Source organism: Felis catus, chromosome E3 (genome assembly GCF_018350175.1).
Source record: "Felis catus isolate Fca126 chromosome E3, F.catus_Fca126_mat1.0, whole genome shotgun sequence".
In the NCBI taxonomy this organism is placed as follows: Eukaryota; Metazoa; Chordata; class Mammalia; order Carnivora; family Felidae; genus Felis; species Felis catus.
In genome coordinates, this window is record NC_058383.1 from 10,160,392 (window position 1) to 10,180,706 (window position 20,315).

At 53.4% G+C, this 20,315-nt stretch overlaps 1 protein-coding gene and 1 long non-coding RNA gene across 11 annotated transcripts in view; both read right to left on the reverse strand.

The window, feature by feature from the left end:
- The window catches only part of MLXIPL (MLX interacting protein like), a 32,980-nt gene extending 15,877 nt beyond the window's left edge, over nucleotides 1-17,103 (reverse strand). For 3 of the 10 annotated variants that reach the window (XM_019820575.3, XM_011290355.4, XM_011290353.4), the window contains exon 1: nucleotides 2,376-3,103. In XM_019820575.3, coding sequence (XP_019676134.2) covers nucleotides 2,376-2,770 — 395 coding nt within the window. In that variant the 5' untranslated portion in view covers nucleotides 2,771-3,103. Of the gene's footprint in view, nucleotides 1-2,375; nucleotides 3,119-15,843; nucleotides 16,044-16,086; nucleotides 16,364-16,408 lie in introns of those variants that run through there. The other 7 variants (XM_011290356.3, XM_045048046.1, XM_045048047.1 and 4 more) reach the window with 7 other exon arrangements.
- A 360-nt stretch (nucleotides 17,104-17,463) lies between these two features.
- Nucleotides 17,464-19,046, reverse strand: LOC109495047. Its single transcript, XR_002150229.3, has 3 exons — nucleotides 18,795-19,046; nucleotides 18,548-18,648; nucleotides 17,464-17,905 (listed from the first exon to the last, which is right to left on the reverse strand). It is a non-coding gene; the product is annotated as an uncharacterized LOC109495047 (long non-coding RNA).
- Nucleotides 19,047-20,315: the final 1,269 nt, after the last annotated feature.

Genomic DNA, 20,315 nt, shown 5'->3' on the forward strand with positions numbered 1-20,315 from the left:
ATCCCAGCAACCTCCCCACCCACTCTGATCAGTCAGTGTCCCACGCCCAGCCTGCCTCCCCTCCCTCCCTGTCCTTGCCGAGGTTCTGGGGTTTGTGGCCAGGAAGGGCTCAGGGAGATGAGACAGTGACAACATACAAGCCCAGAAGGAAAGGATTTGGTCTGTGCTGGGCTTGTTGGCTGGGAGGGAAGGAGAGGGGCTCAGCCCAGAGGAAAAAGCCCATGACCAGGGCTCAAAGGCTTCTTCTGACCAATAGAAAATCTGGGAATCTCAGGGATGGGTGGGAGAAAACCTAGAACTCTTAGTTCAGCACCGCTCCCCCTTCATGAGTCCAAGCTCCCTTATAGGAACTCCCTGAGAGTCTCTCTGACAGGGTCCTGCCTCGGGTCTACATGCCCGGGGCCATTTTTCCACAGCTAGCCAGCTCTGGCCACAAACAAGTGTTTTCTTGGAACTTCCAGACCCTGTCTCCCTGGGGCTTCCACCCACAGAACCACGGAATATGCACCTCCTCCTAGGAGAGAAGTCCTCCCTCTGCCCACAATGCCCTGCTGAGGATGAAAGCTGGCCAGGCACCCACAGGCTGTCCTCTGGGCCAAGCACCTGGGGACCCCTTGCCTTGCTGTCCCTTGCCATCCAGTCACTCTCTCGGGGTGTCCTGGTTTCTCTAGTCCACTCCTCTCCGGGGGACCCCTATAATTAGGGGTATTCAAGGGCTAAAACACTGTCCCAGTTTGAGCCTCAGATTTTTTTTCTCTACCAAACAGGGGAAGCCAAAGGCTCCTGTAGTACTGAGTCACCTCCATCCATGGCTCTTAGGCCCCCACAGAGACGAAATATGCTGGGTATTTAGGGGAAAAGAACAGCCCTCTCCTCCCCAGCTGCCCTGGGTCACATCAGATTCTAGTCCAGCCTCTTAGTGGGAGCAGTTTTTGGAGTGTGCTCTGCTCCTGACCTTGCCCCCTCCCCTGAACCTCCTTTTTTGGTCACCCATGGTCTGTGGGGTGTAGTATGAAGGAGGAAGCTGAAGTTGGGAGCAGGTGAGAAACGTGGGGGGTCGGGGGGGTGCTGGGAGAACCTGGGGGGTGCCCACATCCGGTGTACCAGGACCTTAGATGCTCTGTCCCAGTCTGTCCCGTGATGTCCCAGGAGGCGGGGGGAAGGGAAGAAAGGGACGGGAATTTGAACTTTCCACATCGTCCGGCGCCCTGGACGATCAGGTTGCAACATGACCTGGGCCCGGGGCCAGAGCATATGGGCCAAGGTTACACCGCCTGCAGCCAATGGGGTCGTGGCTGGGCTGCCGCGATTGGGGGTGGGCAAACCACCCCCCCCCCGCAACCCCCACCCCAGCTCCGGCTCCAGATCAGAGAGCCTCAAGGGCCGTTCTGTATCCCGCCGTTCTCAGAAGGGGAGGAGGCGCCTCTGAGGAAGAGGAATATTTGCACAGAGAAAAGATCAAGGCTGGCCGATCCCCCTTTCACCTCTACAGTTTTCGGTTGATAATTTATCCTGGCCCCTCAGCTCCTGGGAACTTTGCTCCAGGGCACCGGGCCAGACCCCGGGTTCGCGCCCTCTCCTGGGACGCAGGCAGGGGTGGAAGCCCGGGCCAGGCGCGGTCCGGGAGCTCCGCGACGCGCGTAGCAGGGGTCCCAGGCAGCGTTAGGAGCTCAGCCTCGCGCTTGGACCCGGGTAGGCAAACCCAGGCCTCCCGGGGAACCAGCAGCACCCCCTGCCGGGCGCCCGCTGGGAAACTCTGCCAGTTGGGCACCCCGGGCCTGCCGGAGCACCCTTCTCCCGCCACCCTCGACCTAACAGGTCAAGAACAGGTGTCCCGGCAATTGGGAAGTACAGGGTGGACAAGAGACTGGGTTTCAAAAGACGTTGGCTATGAATCGGGACAATCATGGGCGTGAGGAGTTTTGCCAGGGTGCAGGAATGGAGTGTGTCTGGGTACTGGGGTACGGGTACTGGGGAGGGAGCGGAGGGCCGAAGTGGTCTGGTGGAGTGGCCCCCAAAGTGGAGGGTGGGAATGGCTTAGGGTCCTGGAAGCTCGAGGGATGCCCTGGAATTTCTTTGGGGGCAGAAGAGTCAGGACGGGGAGAGGGGCCTTGGTGGGTCGAGGTGGAGGTCGAGGTGGAGGACAGGAGGTCCGCACCCTGGGGAGGGAGTGAAAGTGGTGAGCCATGGGAATCTGGAGGCAGGGCCGGGGCCAGAGGACGCTCGGGGTTGGGGGAGAAGGGTGTCCAGGATGTGGTCGGACTCTCCGAGAGCATCCAGGGACCAAAGTTTGGGGCCGGGTGGGGTGTCCGGGGCCCCAGCGCGTGGTGCCGCCACGGAGGGCCGAGGCTGCCGGGCCCCGGAGCCGCCCTCACCTGTAGGCCAGGCTCATGCACTCGAAGAGGCGGGTGAGTGTGGGGTCGATGCTGCGCGGCCCGAAGTCGGCGGGCCCCATGGGCCCCTCCTGGTCGCGCCGCCGGGTCAGCGAGTCGCTGTGCGGCGACGACACCATGAAGTGACCGCTGTGGATGACCTGCGAGCGGAGCAGCCCGCCCGCGCTGCGCCGGTTACTCGGGTCCTCCGAATCTGTGTCTGAGTCCGAGTCTTGGCTGGGGACGACCCGCGGGCAGGACAAGCCGGCGGCCAGACCCGCCAACGCCCGGGCCATGGCTTTCGTTGCCGCCGCCTCGCCCGGGCTCCGTGGAGCAGCTGGCGCGGCCAGTGTGGCCAGACTGGCCTCATTAACATAACCCCGCCCCTCCGCAGCCATAGGTCGTTCCAGGGGGGCGGGGCCTTGGGGACAGCGCGCGGGAGCAGGCGGGACTGGGTTTAAATTAGCATAATCAATATGCACGCTAAAAATAAATTAATTAGCATGATCAATATGCTAAGCGAGAGCGCGGGCGGAGCTACTGCGGGTCTGGAGTTTGGAAGAGGAAGAGGTCCCTATTTCCCCTCCTGCCCCTCCTTATGCGGTTCCCCGATGTCACCCAAAAGGGGTCTCAAGAAAAGTTGATGAGTAGAGCACCAGGTTGGCTCAATCGGTTGAACAACCTATTCTTGATCTCCGCTCAGCTCATGATCTTGGCTTGGGTCATGATCTCATGGTTCAGAGAGTTCAAGCCCCACGTCGGACTCTGCACTGACAGTGAGGAGCCTGCTAGGAATTCTCTCTCTCTCTCTCTCTCTCTCTCTCTCTCTCTCTCTGCTCCTACCCCACTCGTGTTTGTGCGCGCACTCTCTCTCTCAAGAAAGAAAGAAAGAAAAAGAAAGAAAAAAGTTTGACTGTTAATCATTCACACCTGAGCCAGAAAGTGCCTCAGTGCCTGGGATTCCTTGCTTCCAGTGCCCTCCTGTGAAGTCCCTCAGCTAACTACACCCCTTCCTCCCTGCCCTCTCTGGTGTCCAGGCTCACATTCACCCTCTCTCAGTCCTGCACACAGCTGGAAGCACGCACCTGTCAGAGTCTTGTGTGGCCCGGCCCACAGGAAGGTCCCAGCACCCCCCCCCCCCCCCGTTGCCATTATGATCATCACTACACCTGCACAGAGGCCCCGAGGTTTACATGAGTGTGAATCCATGAGTGGTGACAGGTGATGACTGGCAAGGTGGAGCCTTGGTCACCTTCCCCTGGACATCCCCCAGGCAAGCCATCTGCTCTGGAGCTTTGGGTCCTCCCTCTCACCGGCCCTGGGGTCCAGCTCACATAGCTGTTTCTGAAGTCTCTCCTCTCACCCTGAGAACTGGGCTGTTTGGTCTAGAGCACTCACACTGTCACCTAGCTGGCATCTTTAACAATCCTCAGAGGTGGGATTCTTGCCCCACTTCAGCGCATGTCACCAGCGTCCACAGGAGTGGAAACACCCGAATATCTACACAGGGCCCGAAATGGAACCTGGTCTAGAATTCCAGACTTCCCATCCAGGGTTATCTCTGGTGGGGGAGGGGAGGGCTAGAGGCCAAAGCTAACCTCCCTTGGTTTTGTGGACAGTGTGGCCTATGTGTAGTCACAGGAGAGAAAGCGGGGGCTGGAAGCTTGGAGAAGGTTCTCTCAGAGTGTTTTCTTCCCTCCCCTGGTAGGGTCACACAGCTCCCGAAATCAAATGGCAGTGCCTCCAGGGCCCCTGTGATCACCTGAGATGCTGAAATGATTGCCCTAGGCTGCTCACAGTCCCGCCTCTCCACCCACCCACCCCATGTCCCTTGGCCAGGTACCCTCTGTCCCTGCCAAACAGTCACCTCTCAGTCCCTGGAGCCCCAAGTGCTGCTCTCTGCAGGGGTGCATTCTCTCTGCTCATCTGATGGCCAAATTCTGGGGCCTCAGGTACCCACCTCAGCCTGCCTCCTCTGGAGAGAGAGCCATTCCTAAGTGGTCCTTTCGGGATCCGGCACGGAGACCGACAGGGTCACTACCTATCCTTTATGTGCCTGTCTGGCTCTGCCCCTGGCCTATGGGCCCTGAGATAGGAGTGTTCCTCGGGTGTCTGAACCCCCACACTGAGCATGCAGGGGCTTGGGAATGCTTGGAGAAGGGCACGACACTAAGAGGACCTGGCGGCCACTTTGGGGAGCAGGGGTGGGAAGCAGGGCCACTTCTCTGTTGGAGCCTCCTAGTTTCAAGGACCCCGCCTTAGGCAGAGGTCTGAATTGATCCTCGCTCTGCTGCTAATTCCATGAATGCCCCTGGGCAAATCTCTGTCTTACTGGGGCTCTGTCTCAGTCTCTTGCTCTGTCTCTGTCAACTCAGGAAATGGAATTCAGAGCTTTCTTAGGATTCTGTAACTGTTAACACCTTGGGTTCTAAGTCTGTCCTATCAGCATCCCACCTCACCCCACCACGCTCCCGCTGGCCTCCTGTCCCCAGGAGAAAATCTCAGAATGGCCTCCTGTGGTTCGAGAGATTTTCTCTTGAGTTGAGACTCAGTAGGGTGAATTATCTGTCTCACCCCATTACCCTCTCTTTCCCCAGCCATCAGCTGGCCCTCTGCACCCTGTTCTTGCCCTCCTCGGGGCCTGATAATACCTTTGGCGGGCTAAGGACTGAAAAAGACAATCCCTCTCTGTGTAATTCAAAACAGAACAACAATACATTGTACAATAAACACAAGGAAGTTCATAAGTTCCAATTTCTTCCACGAGGACATCTTCAATTGGAAAAAAAAAATCCATTACTAAATTTTTTTTTTCAAAAAAAAAAAAAAAGAAAAAGAAAAAAGAAAACGTTTCAATGCTCCAAGCTTGCTGAGGCCTGGAATGCATGCTTCATCTGCCTTGTCCAGCCTCCCCCAATCATCATTCCTAACCATACTGAAGTAGGTAATATTACCTCCATTTTACAGTTGAAGAAACAGGTCAGGGAGTGAGGCACTTGCTCAAGGTCCTGCCGTGAGGAAGGGCAGAGCCAGGTCTGACTCTGAAGTCCAGCCTCCTTCACTTATGAGGCTGCCACTTGTCTCCTCTTAAATACGATTCTAGCCACGGTCAACTGGAGAAGTCAAACCAGCTGGTGGCATGGGGGCCCTGGCATGCCTGGGCTTCGGCACAGCTGGTTCAGGGTGCCCTTGCCCGGATGACAGTGCAGGCTTGTGCGAGCTGGCCTGGGCTCACCCTTCTCCTCCCTTTCCCATCTGGCCCCCGTTACCCACGGCCCCGGGCTTACAGCCTCTCTCTACAGCCAAGTCTCATTCACAGGCCACGGAGGTGCAGGACCGGGTGTAAAACCCTGGCTGTCCCTGCCGTCCTGCTTGACATCACACCCGCCCTGTGTCCCAGCCTTCGCTCTCAGGATCCCCTCCTTTCCCTCCTCATCTGGAAAGCTCACCCAAACTAGAAGTGCCGCCTCCACCTCCAACATCTTCCCGGAGTTCCCACAACCCTTGTTCCAATACAACTTTTAACTGCGTTCTGCTCTGCGTTCCCAGTGAGGGGTGCACATCCCTCCGTATCCCACTAGATGGCGAACTGCCTGAAAGCGAGAATCCCATCCTCTCCATAGACCATTTTTCTCCAAGTGCGAACGGGGCAGATGGGTTTTTGTTGAATGAATTGAGTTTATACTGTATCTGTCTACTACATGTGTTCTATCTGTCCATCCATCTACACACACACGCACAGACACACAGACACACACAGATGACACTTACTAAGTGTGTATTATGTGCCTATCCTAGTGCTAGTATTTCACTTTTGCGAAAGTTAAAAAATACAGAGGGGCACTTGGGTGGCTCCGTCAGCTGAGCATCTGATTCTCAGTTTCCGCTCAGGTCACGATCTCACGGTTTCGAGCCCCGTGTCTGGCTCTGCACTGGCAGTGTGGAGCCTGCTTGGGATTCTCTCTCCCTCTCTCTCTCTGCCCTTCCCCTGCTGGCGCTGTCTCGATCTCTCTCAAAATAAATAAATAAGCTTAAAAAATACAGAAATGCAAAGATTTGGCCCTTGTAATATCCATAGTGACGGAAAGTAGATTAGCAGCTGCTAGGGATTGGGAATAGTTGGGTGTGGGCAATTAGAATAACTGCTAATTGGTATTGGGTTTCACCTTGGGGATGGTGAAAATGTTCTAGAATGAGATAGTTGGGGACAGTTGTGCAGCTTTGTGAATATGCTGAATGACACTGAAAAAGGGTGAATTTTATAGTAAGTGTATTATATCTCAGTAAAATCAGGCACTTTTATATATCGTTCCATTTCCTGGTAGTCCTCTCCACTGTGCACGTGTGTGGATGCGTTACATTTTACCGAGGGGAAACTGAGGCTCTGGGAGGTGATTCAGAGTACTGTTGTGAGAGTGAACCATAAATGGCTAATGTTGGTGGCGCCTAACCTAACCCGTCTGTAGAATGTTCATGACAGCTCCGTGATTTTCAACTCGTCTTGCAGACAAAGGAACAGGCTTTGCCGAAGGTCAAAAGGTACAAGGAGAGCTAAGATTCACACGCAGGCAATCTGATGCCAGCCTGCCCCCAAGAACCTACATTCTCAAATTAGAAGGACGAGCAATCGCTCGGGAGGACGTGGTACCAGCAGAATTTCATCCATGCCGCTGCCAGGGTAACTTGGCCCGATCACTTCAGAAAACTATTTGTCAGTACCTACTAGGGCTGAACATCCACCTCCCTTATAACCCAACAATTCCACAGAAACGGGTGTGTATGTGCAACAAATACATATACACGACTATTCACTCAGCATTATTCCTATAATGCAGCCAGGCGCTGCCTCCTCACACTACAGAATATTAACACAGTAACGGGGATGAACACCATATAACCAAATGCAACCATATGGGTACATCTCACCGACAATATGGTGAACAAAAGAAGCCTGACACAGGAGGGTATGTGCTGTAAGACTTCATTTATATAAGGCTCCAAAACAAGCTAATCTGTGGTTTTGGAGTCAGGGTAGTGTTTAGCTTTGAGGTGAGAGAAGGGATCAGGAAGGGACTTCCTGGAGTGCTGCTAACATTTTGTCTCAGTATCTGGGTTCAGGTTACATGGGTGCATTTGCTGGAAATACTCATCAAGCTGGATACTTACAATGTGTGTACTCTAACATAGGTATGTTAGATGTAAAAGGTTTTTTTTTTAACGTTTATTTTGAGAGAGAAGTGGGGAAGGGGCAGAAAGAGAGAGAGGGAGACCAGAATCCGAAGCAGGCTCCAGGCTCTGAGCTGTCAACACAGAGCCCAATACGGGGCTGGAACTCATGGACCACGAGGTCATGACCTGAGCCGAAGTCGGACACTTAACTGACTGAGCCACCCAGGCACTCTGATTTTAAAGTTTTTGAAAAGAGAGCCACCTGAGCGGCTCAGTCAATAGGGTGTCCAACTTTGGCTCAGGTCATGATCTCAAGGTTCATCAGTTCAAGCCCCACATTGGGCTTGCTGCTGTCAGCGCAGATCTACTGTCTCCCTCTCTCTCTGTCTACCCCTTCCCCTCCCCTGCTCACGTTCTCTCTCTCTCTCTCAAAAATTGATATTAAAAAAAAGCTTTTGAAAAGAGAAACCAAGTTTGCGCGCGCGCGCACACACACACACACACACACACACACACACAATCAGCCACTCCACCCTGAGTCACCTTGGATGCTCTTACCCGAAGCCTCCCTCAGCTGGAGGTGAATTGGGCATTTAGGTGGGGGGAGGAGGGAGGTGGCACATCAGGCCAGAAGAGGATTTGGGGGCATCATTGAGTGAGTTGAAGAAGCAGGGGATGCAGGGGTGGACAAGAATGAGAAAGAGGAGTCTTAGCTGTGTCTCTAACTGGCAGCAAAACGGGAAGACAGTTTCCCCTGTTGGAGTCTCAGTTTCTGCATCTGTGAAATGGGGGACCAAATCATGAAGGAAAAGTCGATAAATGTGACTACATTAAAGTGAGCAAGTTGGACCAGATTCGTTTTCACATCAGAAGCACCCAAGTGTTCTACCAAAAAATATAGGTCTCAACCCAAAGGCAGTGAAAAAAGTCACTTCCCTTTGCAAGAAGCACGTCTCACGTTTCTAGACTTTCTGCTTCTATATTTATATTTAGGAATACGATAAGTGTATTGTTTATACATTTTTAAATTATGAAAATACCAAATAAAAATACATTCTATGTCGACTGCCCCTGGTCCCACTGAGAAGCCCTGCTCTTTGTGCTCTGAGATTGTGAGAAGGGAGGAGGAAAGGCAGGGGAGGAAGAACACCAGAGTAGAGATGGAGTGAGCACCCAGCTACTTCCCCTTATCTATTCAACTGTATCTATCTGCACATCTAGTCATTTACCTATCCATCCATGCATCCATCCATCCATGCATCCATCCATCCATCCATCCATCCATGCAACCATCCATCCATCCATCCATCATCCATCCATCCATCCATCCATCCATCCATCTGTCCATCCCAATCTGCCCACTTATCTGTCCATTCATCACCTCTCAACCCATCCATTCATCTCTTCTTGCATCCATCTATTTATCCATTCATGTCTTCCCAATCTGTCCATCTGTCCATTTTCCTTCCATTTATACATCTACCTAACCTTCCATCTCTTCATCCCTTTCTCCACCCAAATACCCCTTCAGCTGCCCATCCAGCACACGTATTAACTGCCTCCTTGTATCAGGCCCTTAGTTAAGCCCGGGTAGTGGGGCGTGGGGAGGGCAGAGATTTGAACCCAAGGCTGATACCGTGCCTGGCAGCTTGCAATGGGTTCCTGCCCCAGGCTGGGCTGCGCTGGGGTGTGGGGTGTGGAGAGCCCAGGAGAGGAAAACAAGCAACTGGAGAAAGACCAGCAGACACGGTGGGAGCTAGGATCCAGAGCCTGTCCCAGACTGAGGAAGGACAGGAAAAGGAGGAGAGTGGCTCGGAAGGTCAGCCTGGGCTTCCCCAGATGGTCCTAGAAAAACCAGCCCAGGCCCCTGGGATCTGGGGGAACATGCAGTGAGGCTAGTTTCAGGCCCAGCCCACTTCAATACCTCTCCGTCTTCTTCCCTCCTCTTCTTCTGTGCCCCCTTTCTTCCCATCATCCAACTTCCCAAGGCCAGGGCCTTGGTCCATCCATCTGTAATTCCAAAGCCTGCCCAAAGTTTAGCCAACAAAACCACCAGTCTCTGCCTGGCCATTGGCAGGAACCACAGAACTTTCAGAATCTTCTCTTGTCCCTTGAGGAACCTAGATGAACAGGGCTTATGATTACTTGTCATCTATGAGCGAACAGGCTCAGAGAAGTTAACTTACTTGCTTGAGGTCACAGAGCAAGTAATCTAAGGCTCTAATTCCTCACCCTGTACTTTTTTTACTAGCATGGTTAAAATAGTAGTGAGGAGAGGGGAGCCGTTTCCATAGGGCCCTGGGGTGCAGCCCATGGTGGGGCTGGGGGTGTGGGTAGGTGGTGTGCAGGGATAGCTGGGAAGGAGGAAAACAGTGGCATCACCAGTGGGGTTATCTATCTGGAAACTTCCCCCTCTCCAACACTTTGGCTGCTTCGTGGGCAGTCTTAAAACCCCATCCCAGGCCAGGAAGAGGCAGAAATGATGTGGGTGGGGCAAAACATCTTTTCTCTACTCTGCTGTAAACAGGTAACATGGGATTATATTTTTGGATGACCATTTGGCAAAATCTGTTACACCAAAAGCATTTATACTCTTTGGCTCATCAAGTTCAACTACAGAAATCTATCCTATAAAAATGTTTCCCTGGGGCACCTGGCTGGCTCAGTCGGTGGAGCATGTGACTCTTGATCTTGAGGTTGTGAATTCAGGCCCCACATTACTTAAAATAAAGATTACTTGGGGTGCCTGGGTGGCGCAGTCGGTTAAGCGTCCGACTTCAGCCAGGTCACGATCTCGCGGTCCGTGAGTTTGAGCCCCGCCTCGGGCTCTGAGCTGATGGGTCAGAGCCTGGAGCCTGTTTCCGATTCTGTCTCCCTCTCTCTCTGCCCCTCCCCCATTCATGCTCTGTCTCTCTCTGTCCCAAAAATAAATAAACGTTGAAAAAAAATTTTAAAAAAATAAATAAAGATTACTTAAAAATAAAACCTTTAAAAAAATAAAAATAAAACTTTAAAACTCAAAGTAAAAATTGGGGCTCCTGGGTGGCTCAGTCAGTTAAGCATCCAGCTTTGGCTCAGGTCATGATCTCATGGTTTGCGAGTTCGAGCCCCACATCAGGCTGTCTGCTGTCAGCACAGAGCCCTCTTTGGATCCTCTGACCCCCTCTCTCTGCCCCTCCCCATCTGGTGCTCTCTCTCTCTGTCTCTCAAAAGTAAACATTTGAAAAAATAAAAATAAAAATGTGTCCCTAATGTACAAAGATGTACAAGGATGTTCCTCACAGCACTGTTTATAATTATGACAAACAGGAGAATGTTTGAATAAATTTTGACAGATCTCTACAGTGGAAAACCATGTAGCTGTTAACAACTTTGTCTATAAAATGGGGATAAACAGGGTACCCACCTCTCACAGTTTTTATGAGGATTAAGTGAATCAATACCTTCAAAGTGCTCAGGTGGTAAAGACGTGCTATCATTATCATAAGTGTAGAAATAGTAAAAGGTAGCTAAGGTGCAATGCTGATGTTAGAAGAAAGTTGCAAAAACAATGTGTGAAGTGTGATCTCACTCAAGTAGAAATAAATAATGGTGAACATTCATATATGGAAAGAGAAAAGTCTGGACACACAGCCAACAAACTATGGCATTATGATGGTCTTTATGGGATATGGGAAACAGACATTCATTCACTTGTAAATTTCCGTAAATGCTAAAATTGTATAAGGCCTGTATATTACTTTTGAAACCAGAAAAAAAATCCTTCAGTAGAGTAAAGAAAATAAGAGGAGATAGGGCAGTAGATGATGGCTGCTTTCTTCTTGAGGACCCCAAAGTCCACAGATCAAAGATGTCCAAACAAAGAAAAGGGTCCCTGATTGGCTGACCAGACCCTGGGGAAGGGAAAGGTTCAGCCTTCTGCCCCATCGTGTCTGAACGCTCCTTCTCAATCCACAGAGCCCAAGGGCGCCATGGGGGACATTTTCTCTTTAGGGCACAGAGCCCAGTAGGTTGGCTCATCAGGTACCTGTGAGTCATCTCAGGCAAACCATTTACCCTCTCTGGGATTCAGCTGCCCTCCCTGTAGCACGGGAAGCAGTGTAGCCTGTAGGTAGGTTGTGACCAGCCAGGGTGGAGAATGTGCTATACGGTAGTGCAGTGTCACAGCAGTGGAGGGATGGGGGGTCAGCCAGGAGATGAGGTTTTGCCAAGAAGAGCCATCCTACCAAGAGTCTGTCAGTTTGCAAAAATGTCACTGGCCACCATTTACCAGTAGACAATTTTTACTCGTGACACCTCTGACACCAAATGCATGATGTCTTTTCCAACACCACTTCTCCAATTCCCTGACACTGGCTGAGAGTCCTACAATTCAGTTCCCTTCTGACACTATCTCCCAGGAGTTAGCATCCAACCCCACAAGTTAAGGGGTCAGTCCCGTTAAGACTGTCTCCATTTCAGATACCAACCACAAGTCTGGGTTAACACTTGTACTTCTGACCGACCAGCTATAAATCAGGGGAATCTCAGCACGCCTTGTTCAGGTTTTTCCAATTTGCTAGAAAGGCTCACAGAACTCAGGAAAGCACTTTGCTTACATTTACCATTTTATCATAAAGGATACAACCCAGGAAAGCCAAATGTGGAAGACAGGCACGGGGCAAGGTATGGAGGGCAGGGGGCACATGGGGTTTCCATGCCCTCTCCAGGTGCACCACCCTCCCAGCACCTCGATGTGTTCACCAACCCCTTCGTTGAGGAGTTTTTAATGGAAATTCATTAGGCAGGCATGATTTTGGTGATTGGCGAGTGAACTCAGTCTCCAGCCCCATTCCCCTCCTGAGAGATGGGGGGGTGGGGCTGAAAGTTCCAACTCTCTAATCCCACCTTGATCTCCCTGGTGACCAACTTCCATCCTGAAACTATTAGGGGCCACCAGCCACCAGGCATCTCATTAGCATACAAAAGACACTCATCGCTCTGGAGATTCCAAGGGTTTTAGGAGCTGTGTGCCAGAAACACAGGAGAAGGACTAAACATACACTGCTCAGGACTCACATCTGCTACTTGGAAGTTTGGCACATCCGAATTGGAATAAGACGTAGAAATCAGCAAGGGCAACGGGCTCATGTGACTTGGAGGGGCTCCTTTGGAGCAGCGGCTTGCGTCAGGCTACCTGGTGCATGTCACATTAGTGACCGAGCCAGGTCTCCTGCCTCCCAGCTCCGACCCCTCCACACTGAACTTCTAGAGTTCCAGAAGAAGTAGAACAGGTAACACTGTGTTAGTCTACCCATTCTACAGATGAGAAAACAGAGGGCTGGAGAGCAGGTGCACCTTGCAGTACAGTCTCCTCCTTTGTACCTGTGGCATTTCTGGCCACCCCAGTGTGCCAGGGTGGGTCTGTGCCTCGTTGTTCAGAGTCAGCTCCAAGAGAGTAGAATGGGGAGTGCCTTGGAGGGGAGGGGATTATCATCAAGGCTAGAGCCCCCCTGGTCCCACAGACCCCTCAGCATCCAGGTCAGATGATGCCCCTGCCATCCAGGGCTCCCTGGCACAGAGGCATGGGGGCAGGGTGTGGACTGTGGTGCTCAAATTTGCCCCTGTGTGTGACCCTGGGCTCCTCTCTGAGGGTGCTCCATACAAGGAAAGAGTGGTATCATGGGCTTTGAGCACTGGTTTCTCACTTTAAAATGGGTGTGAAGGGGGCGCCTGGGTAGCTCAGTTGGTTAAGTGTCCGACTCTCGATCTTGGCTTAGGTAAAGATCTTACAGGTTCATGAGTTTGAGCCCTACATAGGACTCTGCCCTGATAGCACAGAGCTTGCTTGGGATTCTCTCTCCCTTTCTCTGTGCCCCTCCTCCACTCACGCTCTCTGTCTCTCGATCTCAAAAACAAGTAAATAAACATTTAAAATGGGTGTGGGAAATTGATGTTAAATTCACCTTACGGGGTTGTTGGCAGAATCAAATGAGTATGTAAGAGCCAGTGGTAGGCACACGAGTGTGAATTTCCTTTCTCCTTCCCTCTTTTCCTCTCCCACCCCTGTCCTTCCTTTTTTCTTTCCTTCCTAACCAATACCTCTGAGTACGGTGTTAGAGAAAGAACCAGATGCTATGGGACAGGCCATGGGGGGACAGCCTCCACCAGGGGACTTGAGGATGGAAAACGGCTTCTCAAACCAGCCGTGGGAAGGGACAGTCAGGGTCTGCCCTGCCCAGAATCCCCGGGCCTCCCACTGCTAAGGAGCTCAGGGAGTCACATGGGCCCCATGAGGGCGTCGGGTCCCTGGACTGACACAGAAAGGGGTCCTAGGGAGGCATACCTCTCATCCAGAGTCACGTGGCTGATGGGGCTGTGTGGGACAAGAGCTGACGTGACTCCCAGAGCTACCCAGCACTAGGGAGACCTGGGGTTTCTGGTCAGGATGGAGCAGACTGTCACAGGCCGGCTTACATGCCAGCCAGCCTGCCCCCACATCTCGGGGCCAGCTGGAGGGATGCGTCACCTATTTATCAGTGCCAGACCCTGCCCTGGGAATGTTTGGTTTCCTCCTGCCCTGTTGGGGACCCCCTACACAAGATCAGCTTAGCCCACCTCTAAGAGAAAAGGCAAATGTGAGCTGCCTTGCTCCTGAAGCTCAAGGGCAGGAAAGTCCAGCGGGGAGGTGGGGAGTGGGGTGCAGACCATGTGGACACCCACGACCATCCACGAGTACACCCCCTGATGTGTGCTGCTCCCCGGATGCAACACACACGCTTGCCCACAGCTGCTCTCGACGGTGTCGGCATCAGTGTCAACGGATGCACGGGGTGAGGCCCAGAAGGTGACAGGGGACGAGGCAGAGGTAACAGTGGGAGCAGAAATCAGGGCTTTGGAATCAGGGTGGCTTGTTTTGAAGCCCAGCCCCGTCATTTCCAGGCTGTGTGACCTTGAGCCGGTGCTTTGACTTCTCTGTTTCCTCATCTATAAAGTGGGCACGATACCCTTTCCCTCTCAGGTTATCAGGAAGAAGGAAACAGTGACAGAAAATCCCTGCACGGTGCCTGGCACGTAGTAGGTGTCCAGCAAATTTCAGTCCCTCCTTCCCCCTTCCGAGCGACCCTGGGCCTGAGGGAGCCCCCCTTTCCTTCCTCCCCTGCCTCACATCTGAGCCCAAACCCCTTTGTCAGCCCTGAACAGGGAGTGAGAATTGTGCTGATGAAGGCCTCTCTCAGCCCAGTCTCCACCTGCCTTTGCCCCTCACAGAGCCAGCAGCAGAGTCAAGGGCAGCCTCAGAGGGAGGCTCCAGGTACGGCTTCTGCCCAAAGGGAAGAAGTGGGCTCTGGGGCAGGGTAGTCCCCAGGAGCCTCAAGAGCACAGCCCCTCTCCCTCCGTCCCACCCTGCAGTTCCTCAAAGCCCATTGCGCCCTCTACCTCAGTTTACAAACATCACCTCCACCAGTGCTACTCACACACAGGCCGGACGATTTCGTTGACAACATTCCAAGAACCCAGGTGCGTCCCTGGCCCTGGCCCCCTCACCTGGGCCCAGGTTGAGTCCTGATCCCACCCTGAGCCCTGAGCGCGATTCCAAACTGAGCCCTGGCCTGGGGTAGATCGTGTCCTTCCTGGGTGCAACCAGAGGGATGGCCCTCTCAAGAGAGGGAGGATCCTGGTTGCCACAGCACAGAGCTCCTCAGTGGGAATCTTCCCCCTCCTCCAGGAGCTAGCCCTGCCCTGGGGCTAAGGAGCTGAGCCTCCCTGCCCATGTTCCCAGGCCTGAGATCCCCAGGCCCCAGTTGTCCTCCCCCTGGATCCGCCGGTCTGGGCAGGAGATGGGCAGGCCACATGCAGAGAACAGAAAGAAACTCACCTGGACAAGATGGAGGCCTGGGCCAGGTCCCTGGCCCCACCCAACACCTGATCCAGCTGACCCTGGGACATCATCCTCCTTGTGAAGGACCACAAGGACCTTGCTTGGAGTGGGGCTCCCTGTCCTCCAAAGCATCCTGGTGTCCCATTTAATCCTGTCCCTATCTCCCCTCCAGTGTCCCAGGAACAAGCCTCCCCATGTCACAGAGGGAGGATCTGAAGCCAGGCCCAGAGAAAGGAAGTAATGGGCCCAACGTCACACAGCCAGACACAGACAAGAACTCAGAGCTCCTAAACCCAACCCAGGCCTGACCCTGGCTTCTTTGCCCACCAGGGTGACCTCAGCAGACACGGAGGTGGGGGTAGGGTGGCTGGGAGGCCGAAGGGAGCCCTGGCCTTCCTGGGCCAGACCAGAAGGAGTGCCCTTTGCCATTTCCCTAGCCCCTACCTGTTGGCTAGAAGTCTGGTGGCCATGAATCCACGTGGCTTCCCTGCCCCACGGTAACATCTGGCTTCTCCCTGCCCAGCCAGGGGGAGCTCTGAGTCCTTGCTGCTGTGATCCTAGGGCCCATCTGGAACCGGCCTCTCTCCTGGCACCCACACCTGTCTTGGGCAGAGGGTGTAACAGAGAAGGCCCTCCCTCCTGCCTCCCCGGCCCCACAGTCACCTCTGTGGAGAGTCCCCAGAGCACCGTTCAATCCTTCCCCAGCTGGTGGGAGCCCAGGAGGCGGTGGGAACCCGTGTGCACTTCACCCTCTGCTCCTGGAAGAACAGGCAGGATGAATTCTCAGATTCTCGATCCTAAGCCCTCTCTGGGGTCTGAGCTTGCCTCCTTCTCCCGGCAGCTGAGCCAGGGCAAGTACACAAGAGTATTGACCCCACCAGCCCAGCAGAGCTGAACCGGTGGCCCTCCCCCATTGAGCAGGTGCGGGACTGAGGTCCAGCCTAGGGGAGGATCTGACTCCCCTTGGGCTATGCACCTGCACCCACCTGATCACCTCCACACCCCTCACCTGGATTCCGAGGGATCTGCGGGTAGGGTGGGCCACGCCCGCAGGGTCTCCTCCTCGGCGGGCGGGCGCGTCTGGGGAGCAGGAGCCTTAGGGGCGCACGCAGGATGCTCCTGGGCCGCCGCCGACAGCAGCCGCCGCGTCTTCTCTGCGCCAGCGTCAGAGGGCTCTGTGCGCTACGCCCTGGGCCCGGCTTTTAGCAGCGGGTGTGGACGCGGGCACTGCTCGGCCCCCGCCCGTTCGGGGTGTCCTTTGCCCCTTGTTCCGGTGCCTCCTTCTCTCCTTAGCACGTGGGTGGCAGCCGCTCACCCGTCTGGCGGCCTGTGGCACAGCCATGGGCCTGGGCCACGGGCCCAGGCGCCTGCCAATCCCCGTCTGGCACCTACTCGTGCCCGCTCACCTTTAACCCCTCTCTCCCGGAGGGCTTGGTGCCAGGCTCCCAAACCGCTGGCTGGGTTTGAGAAGGAGGAGCCACAGGTATGGGACCATGGCCCAGGTGGACAGAGGCAGAGCCTGGGACGCTGCAGTCACCTCCCTGAGCCCCAGCCCCTCTGGGAACCTCATCCTGGCTCCTGAATTCCCTGTCTCTGTTGAGCTCCCATCTGGCTCACCGAACCCCCTTCATTCCCGCCCCTGGTTCTACTGGCCTTATCCTGAGTCCACTGGGCTTCTAAGCCCACTCACCCACTTCCTCACCTGGACCTCACCGAGCCCCCCCACCCCTTCCCTGGGCTCTCTTCTCCTCCCTGAGCAGCCCGCCCCCTACTCTCTCTCTGTCTCTCTCTCTCTGTCTCTCTGTCTCTCTCTCTCTCTGTCACACACACACACACACACACACACACACACACACCCCTCCACCCTCACGGAGCCCTTGGCCCTTCCAGAACGCCTATCCCCTCCTGACCTCTCTCTCCTCCCTGTGCCTGTTTCCTCCTGTGTAAGATAGGAAGGAGGGCAAGGGGATGGCGATGGTCTTGGGCCTTCACATCAGAGAAAGGTAGAAGAAAGAAGTTCCTTGAAGGAATCCAATCCTGGAAGGCTTCCTGAAGGAGGAAGATGTTCATGGTTACTTTGAAGCTAAGAAAGAAAGGAGATGATTTTGACAGCTTCTGTTGAGGGGCTACTCTCCTTTAATGGAAGCTGGGGAGGCATGGGCGGGGGGGGGAGCCTCCTTATTTAAGAAAGTCTCCTGAAGATCAACAGAAAGTATCTCCCTCTTCATATGAAAATTCTCTAGAACGAGGGCAGGGTTTCATTTCAACTCAACAAATCATTACCATTTCTGGCTAATGTTCGCTCAGCATTGACTACTTACCAGGGTCCCGCCTACACCTCTTAAGCCCTTTATGTAGGTTAACTCATTGAATCCCTTCCATGGCCAGAAGGGGTGGGTGTCTTCTCCCGGTTTTACAGATGAGGGAACAGAGGTGCAGGGAGGTTCAGATCGGTGGTAGGTGGCAGAATTGGAGTCTGAGCCCAGGTGCCCCGACTCTGCACCTGCTGTGTAATAAATAGATCCTTTGCTGGAAAGAGGACATAAATGTTGTTCCTGCTCTCAGGGGACCCCTAAGGCTAACAGGTGGGGAATAGATGGGTCTTTAATAACAGGTCAAGTTGGCATGAGGAAGGAATGCTGGGAAGGAAAAGGCTGATTCCGCCTTTGGAGGAGGGGGTGTGTTCTAGGTCAAGAAGGACGGGTCAGTTCTTCTACAGCTTTAGGAGAAGGCGTGTGGTGGGGGGGGAAAGGCATCCACGGTGGAGGGACACCTTGGCCAAAGGCAGGAGAGATGTGGAAATGCAGCATAAGGTTGGGGGAATTGTCAGGCATCTGGCTCGACTGGAAAAGGGTCTCTGGGTCGAGTACGAGATTGGGGAAAAGAAAGAGGGAGAGAATCGTGGAGGAACACAGATGTCACACAAAGAAATGAAGACCAGCTGAGAGAGAGCAGGGAGCCATGGAAGGATGGTGAGCAAAGGCAGAAGGTGGGGGGGCTTTACTGGGGCTGCAGCTAGAGGGAAGCACTGGGAGGGGGAGGAGACTGGAGGCTTCGTGGGGGTGGGTGCCTTAGCCCAGGGGTGGCGGGCCTGCCTGAGCTGGGCCCGAACGTGTGACCGACCAGGGGAGGTGGATGGCGGACTCACCAGACTGAAGGGACAGCTTGTCACCGTGATTTCTGCGTGTGCTTCTCCAGAGGGCTTGGGCTCTCCTTCAACTCTGGATCCAGCCCCCTCCCGAGCAGGACCTGAAACAAAAGAGCATGTTTGTAAGTGTCGTCAGAATTACACCAAGAAGATCTGGGAACAGCTGGAAGATTTCCTGGTTTGAGCCTCGCTGGCCGGCAGGATGCCGACCCCCTAAACCAAATAAGGGGGTGCGGTGGAGACTGACCGGGCAGAATGGGAAGATACTGCTTTGAAAGGTCGCCAGGGGGTGACGTCCACTAGGCTGTTGTCTTCAGGATGGCAGGTCATGTCTGCGCCTCCCACGAGGCAGATGGGGATCTCTGAGGACACTGCCTGTTTCTTCAGGCTGTATTGCTGCGTCCTGTGGGCCTTATCCTGAGCCGGTGGGAGCATCATCAAAATGCAGGAAGGCGTCCTGTGCAGCCCTAAGAAGAGATGGCTGAAGTCAGAGCCTTCACTTTCTTTCTCTTCTTTCTTTTAATGTTCAACTATTTATTTAAAATTTTTTTAATGTTTAACTTTTGAGAGAGAGGGAGAGACAGAGCGTGAGCAGGGGAGGGGCAGAGAGAGAGGGAGACACAGAATCCGAAGCAGGCTCCAGGCTCTGAGCTGTCAGCACAGAGCCTGAAGCGGGGCTCGAACTCACAGACCGCAAGATCATGACCTGAGCCGAAGTTGGACACTCAGCCAACCGAGCCACCCAGGCGCCCCAGAGCCTTCATGTTCAAAACACCTACAAATAGTATATTGTCTAGATGCACGTGTGTATACAAAAAGTATTTTTTAGCAAAGCGAAGGGACTACCGCTTGTTAGAATGGGTAAAGTGGAAAAGGCTGAGCTTATAAAGCGTTGGTAAGGATGTGGATCAAGTAAGCCTCACACACTGCTGGTGGGGATGATGAAACAGTTTGGAAGACTGGGGTTTTCTTAAAATGTTAAATGGGTGCCTCCTATCTGACCCGGCCACATCACTCCCAGGTATTTAGATAAGAGAAATAAAGGAATAGGTCCATACACAGACTTGTACACAAATGTTCATAGCAGCTTTGCTTGTAAAAGTCTCACACTGGAAACAGCCCACATGTCCATCAACAGATGGATAAACAAATTATGATATATCCACATGGTGAAATACCATCCTGCAATAAGAAGGAACAAACTGCGACAGATAAATGCAACAGAGTGGATGAATATCAAAATAGCTATTATGAGTGAAAGAAGCCACACACCAAAAAAAAAAAAAAAATAGCATACACCGTACGATGCCATTTATATAAAATTCTGGAAAATGGGGACTAATCAGTAGTGTCAGGGATCTGGTCAGTAACCAGATCAGGGGTTATCTGGCTGAGGGGTAGGGGAGAGGCTGGAGGGAGAAATCACAGAAGAGCATAAATGATCTTTTAGGGGGGTTGGATGTGTTCATTGCCGTGATTTCTTTTAAGTTTATTTTTGAGAGAGAGAGACCACAAACGGAGGAGAGGGGTAGAGAGAAAGAGAAAGAGAATCTCAAGCAGGGTCCATGTTCAGCGCAGAGCCTGACTCAAGGCTCAATCCCACGTCCATGGGATCACGACCTGAGCTGAAATCAAGAGTTGGACGCTCAATCGACTGAGCCACCCAGGCGCCCCCATTGCTTTGATTTTGAGGATAGTTTCACAAGCCAAAACTCATCAAATTGTACACTTTAAAATACGTGCAGCTTGGGGTGCCTGGGTGGCTGAG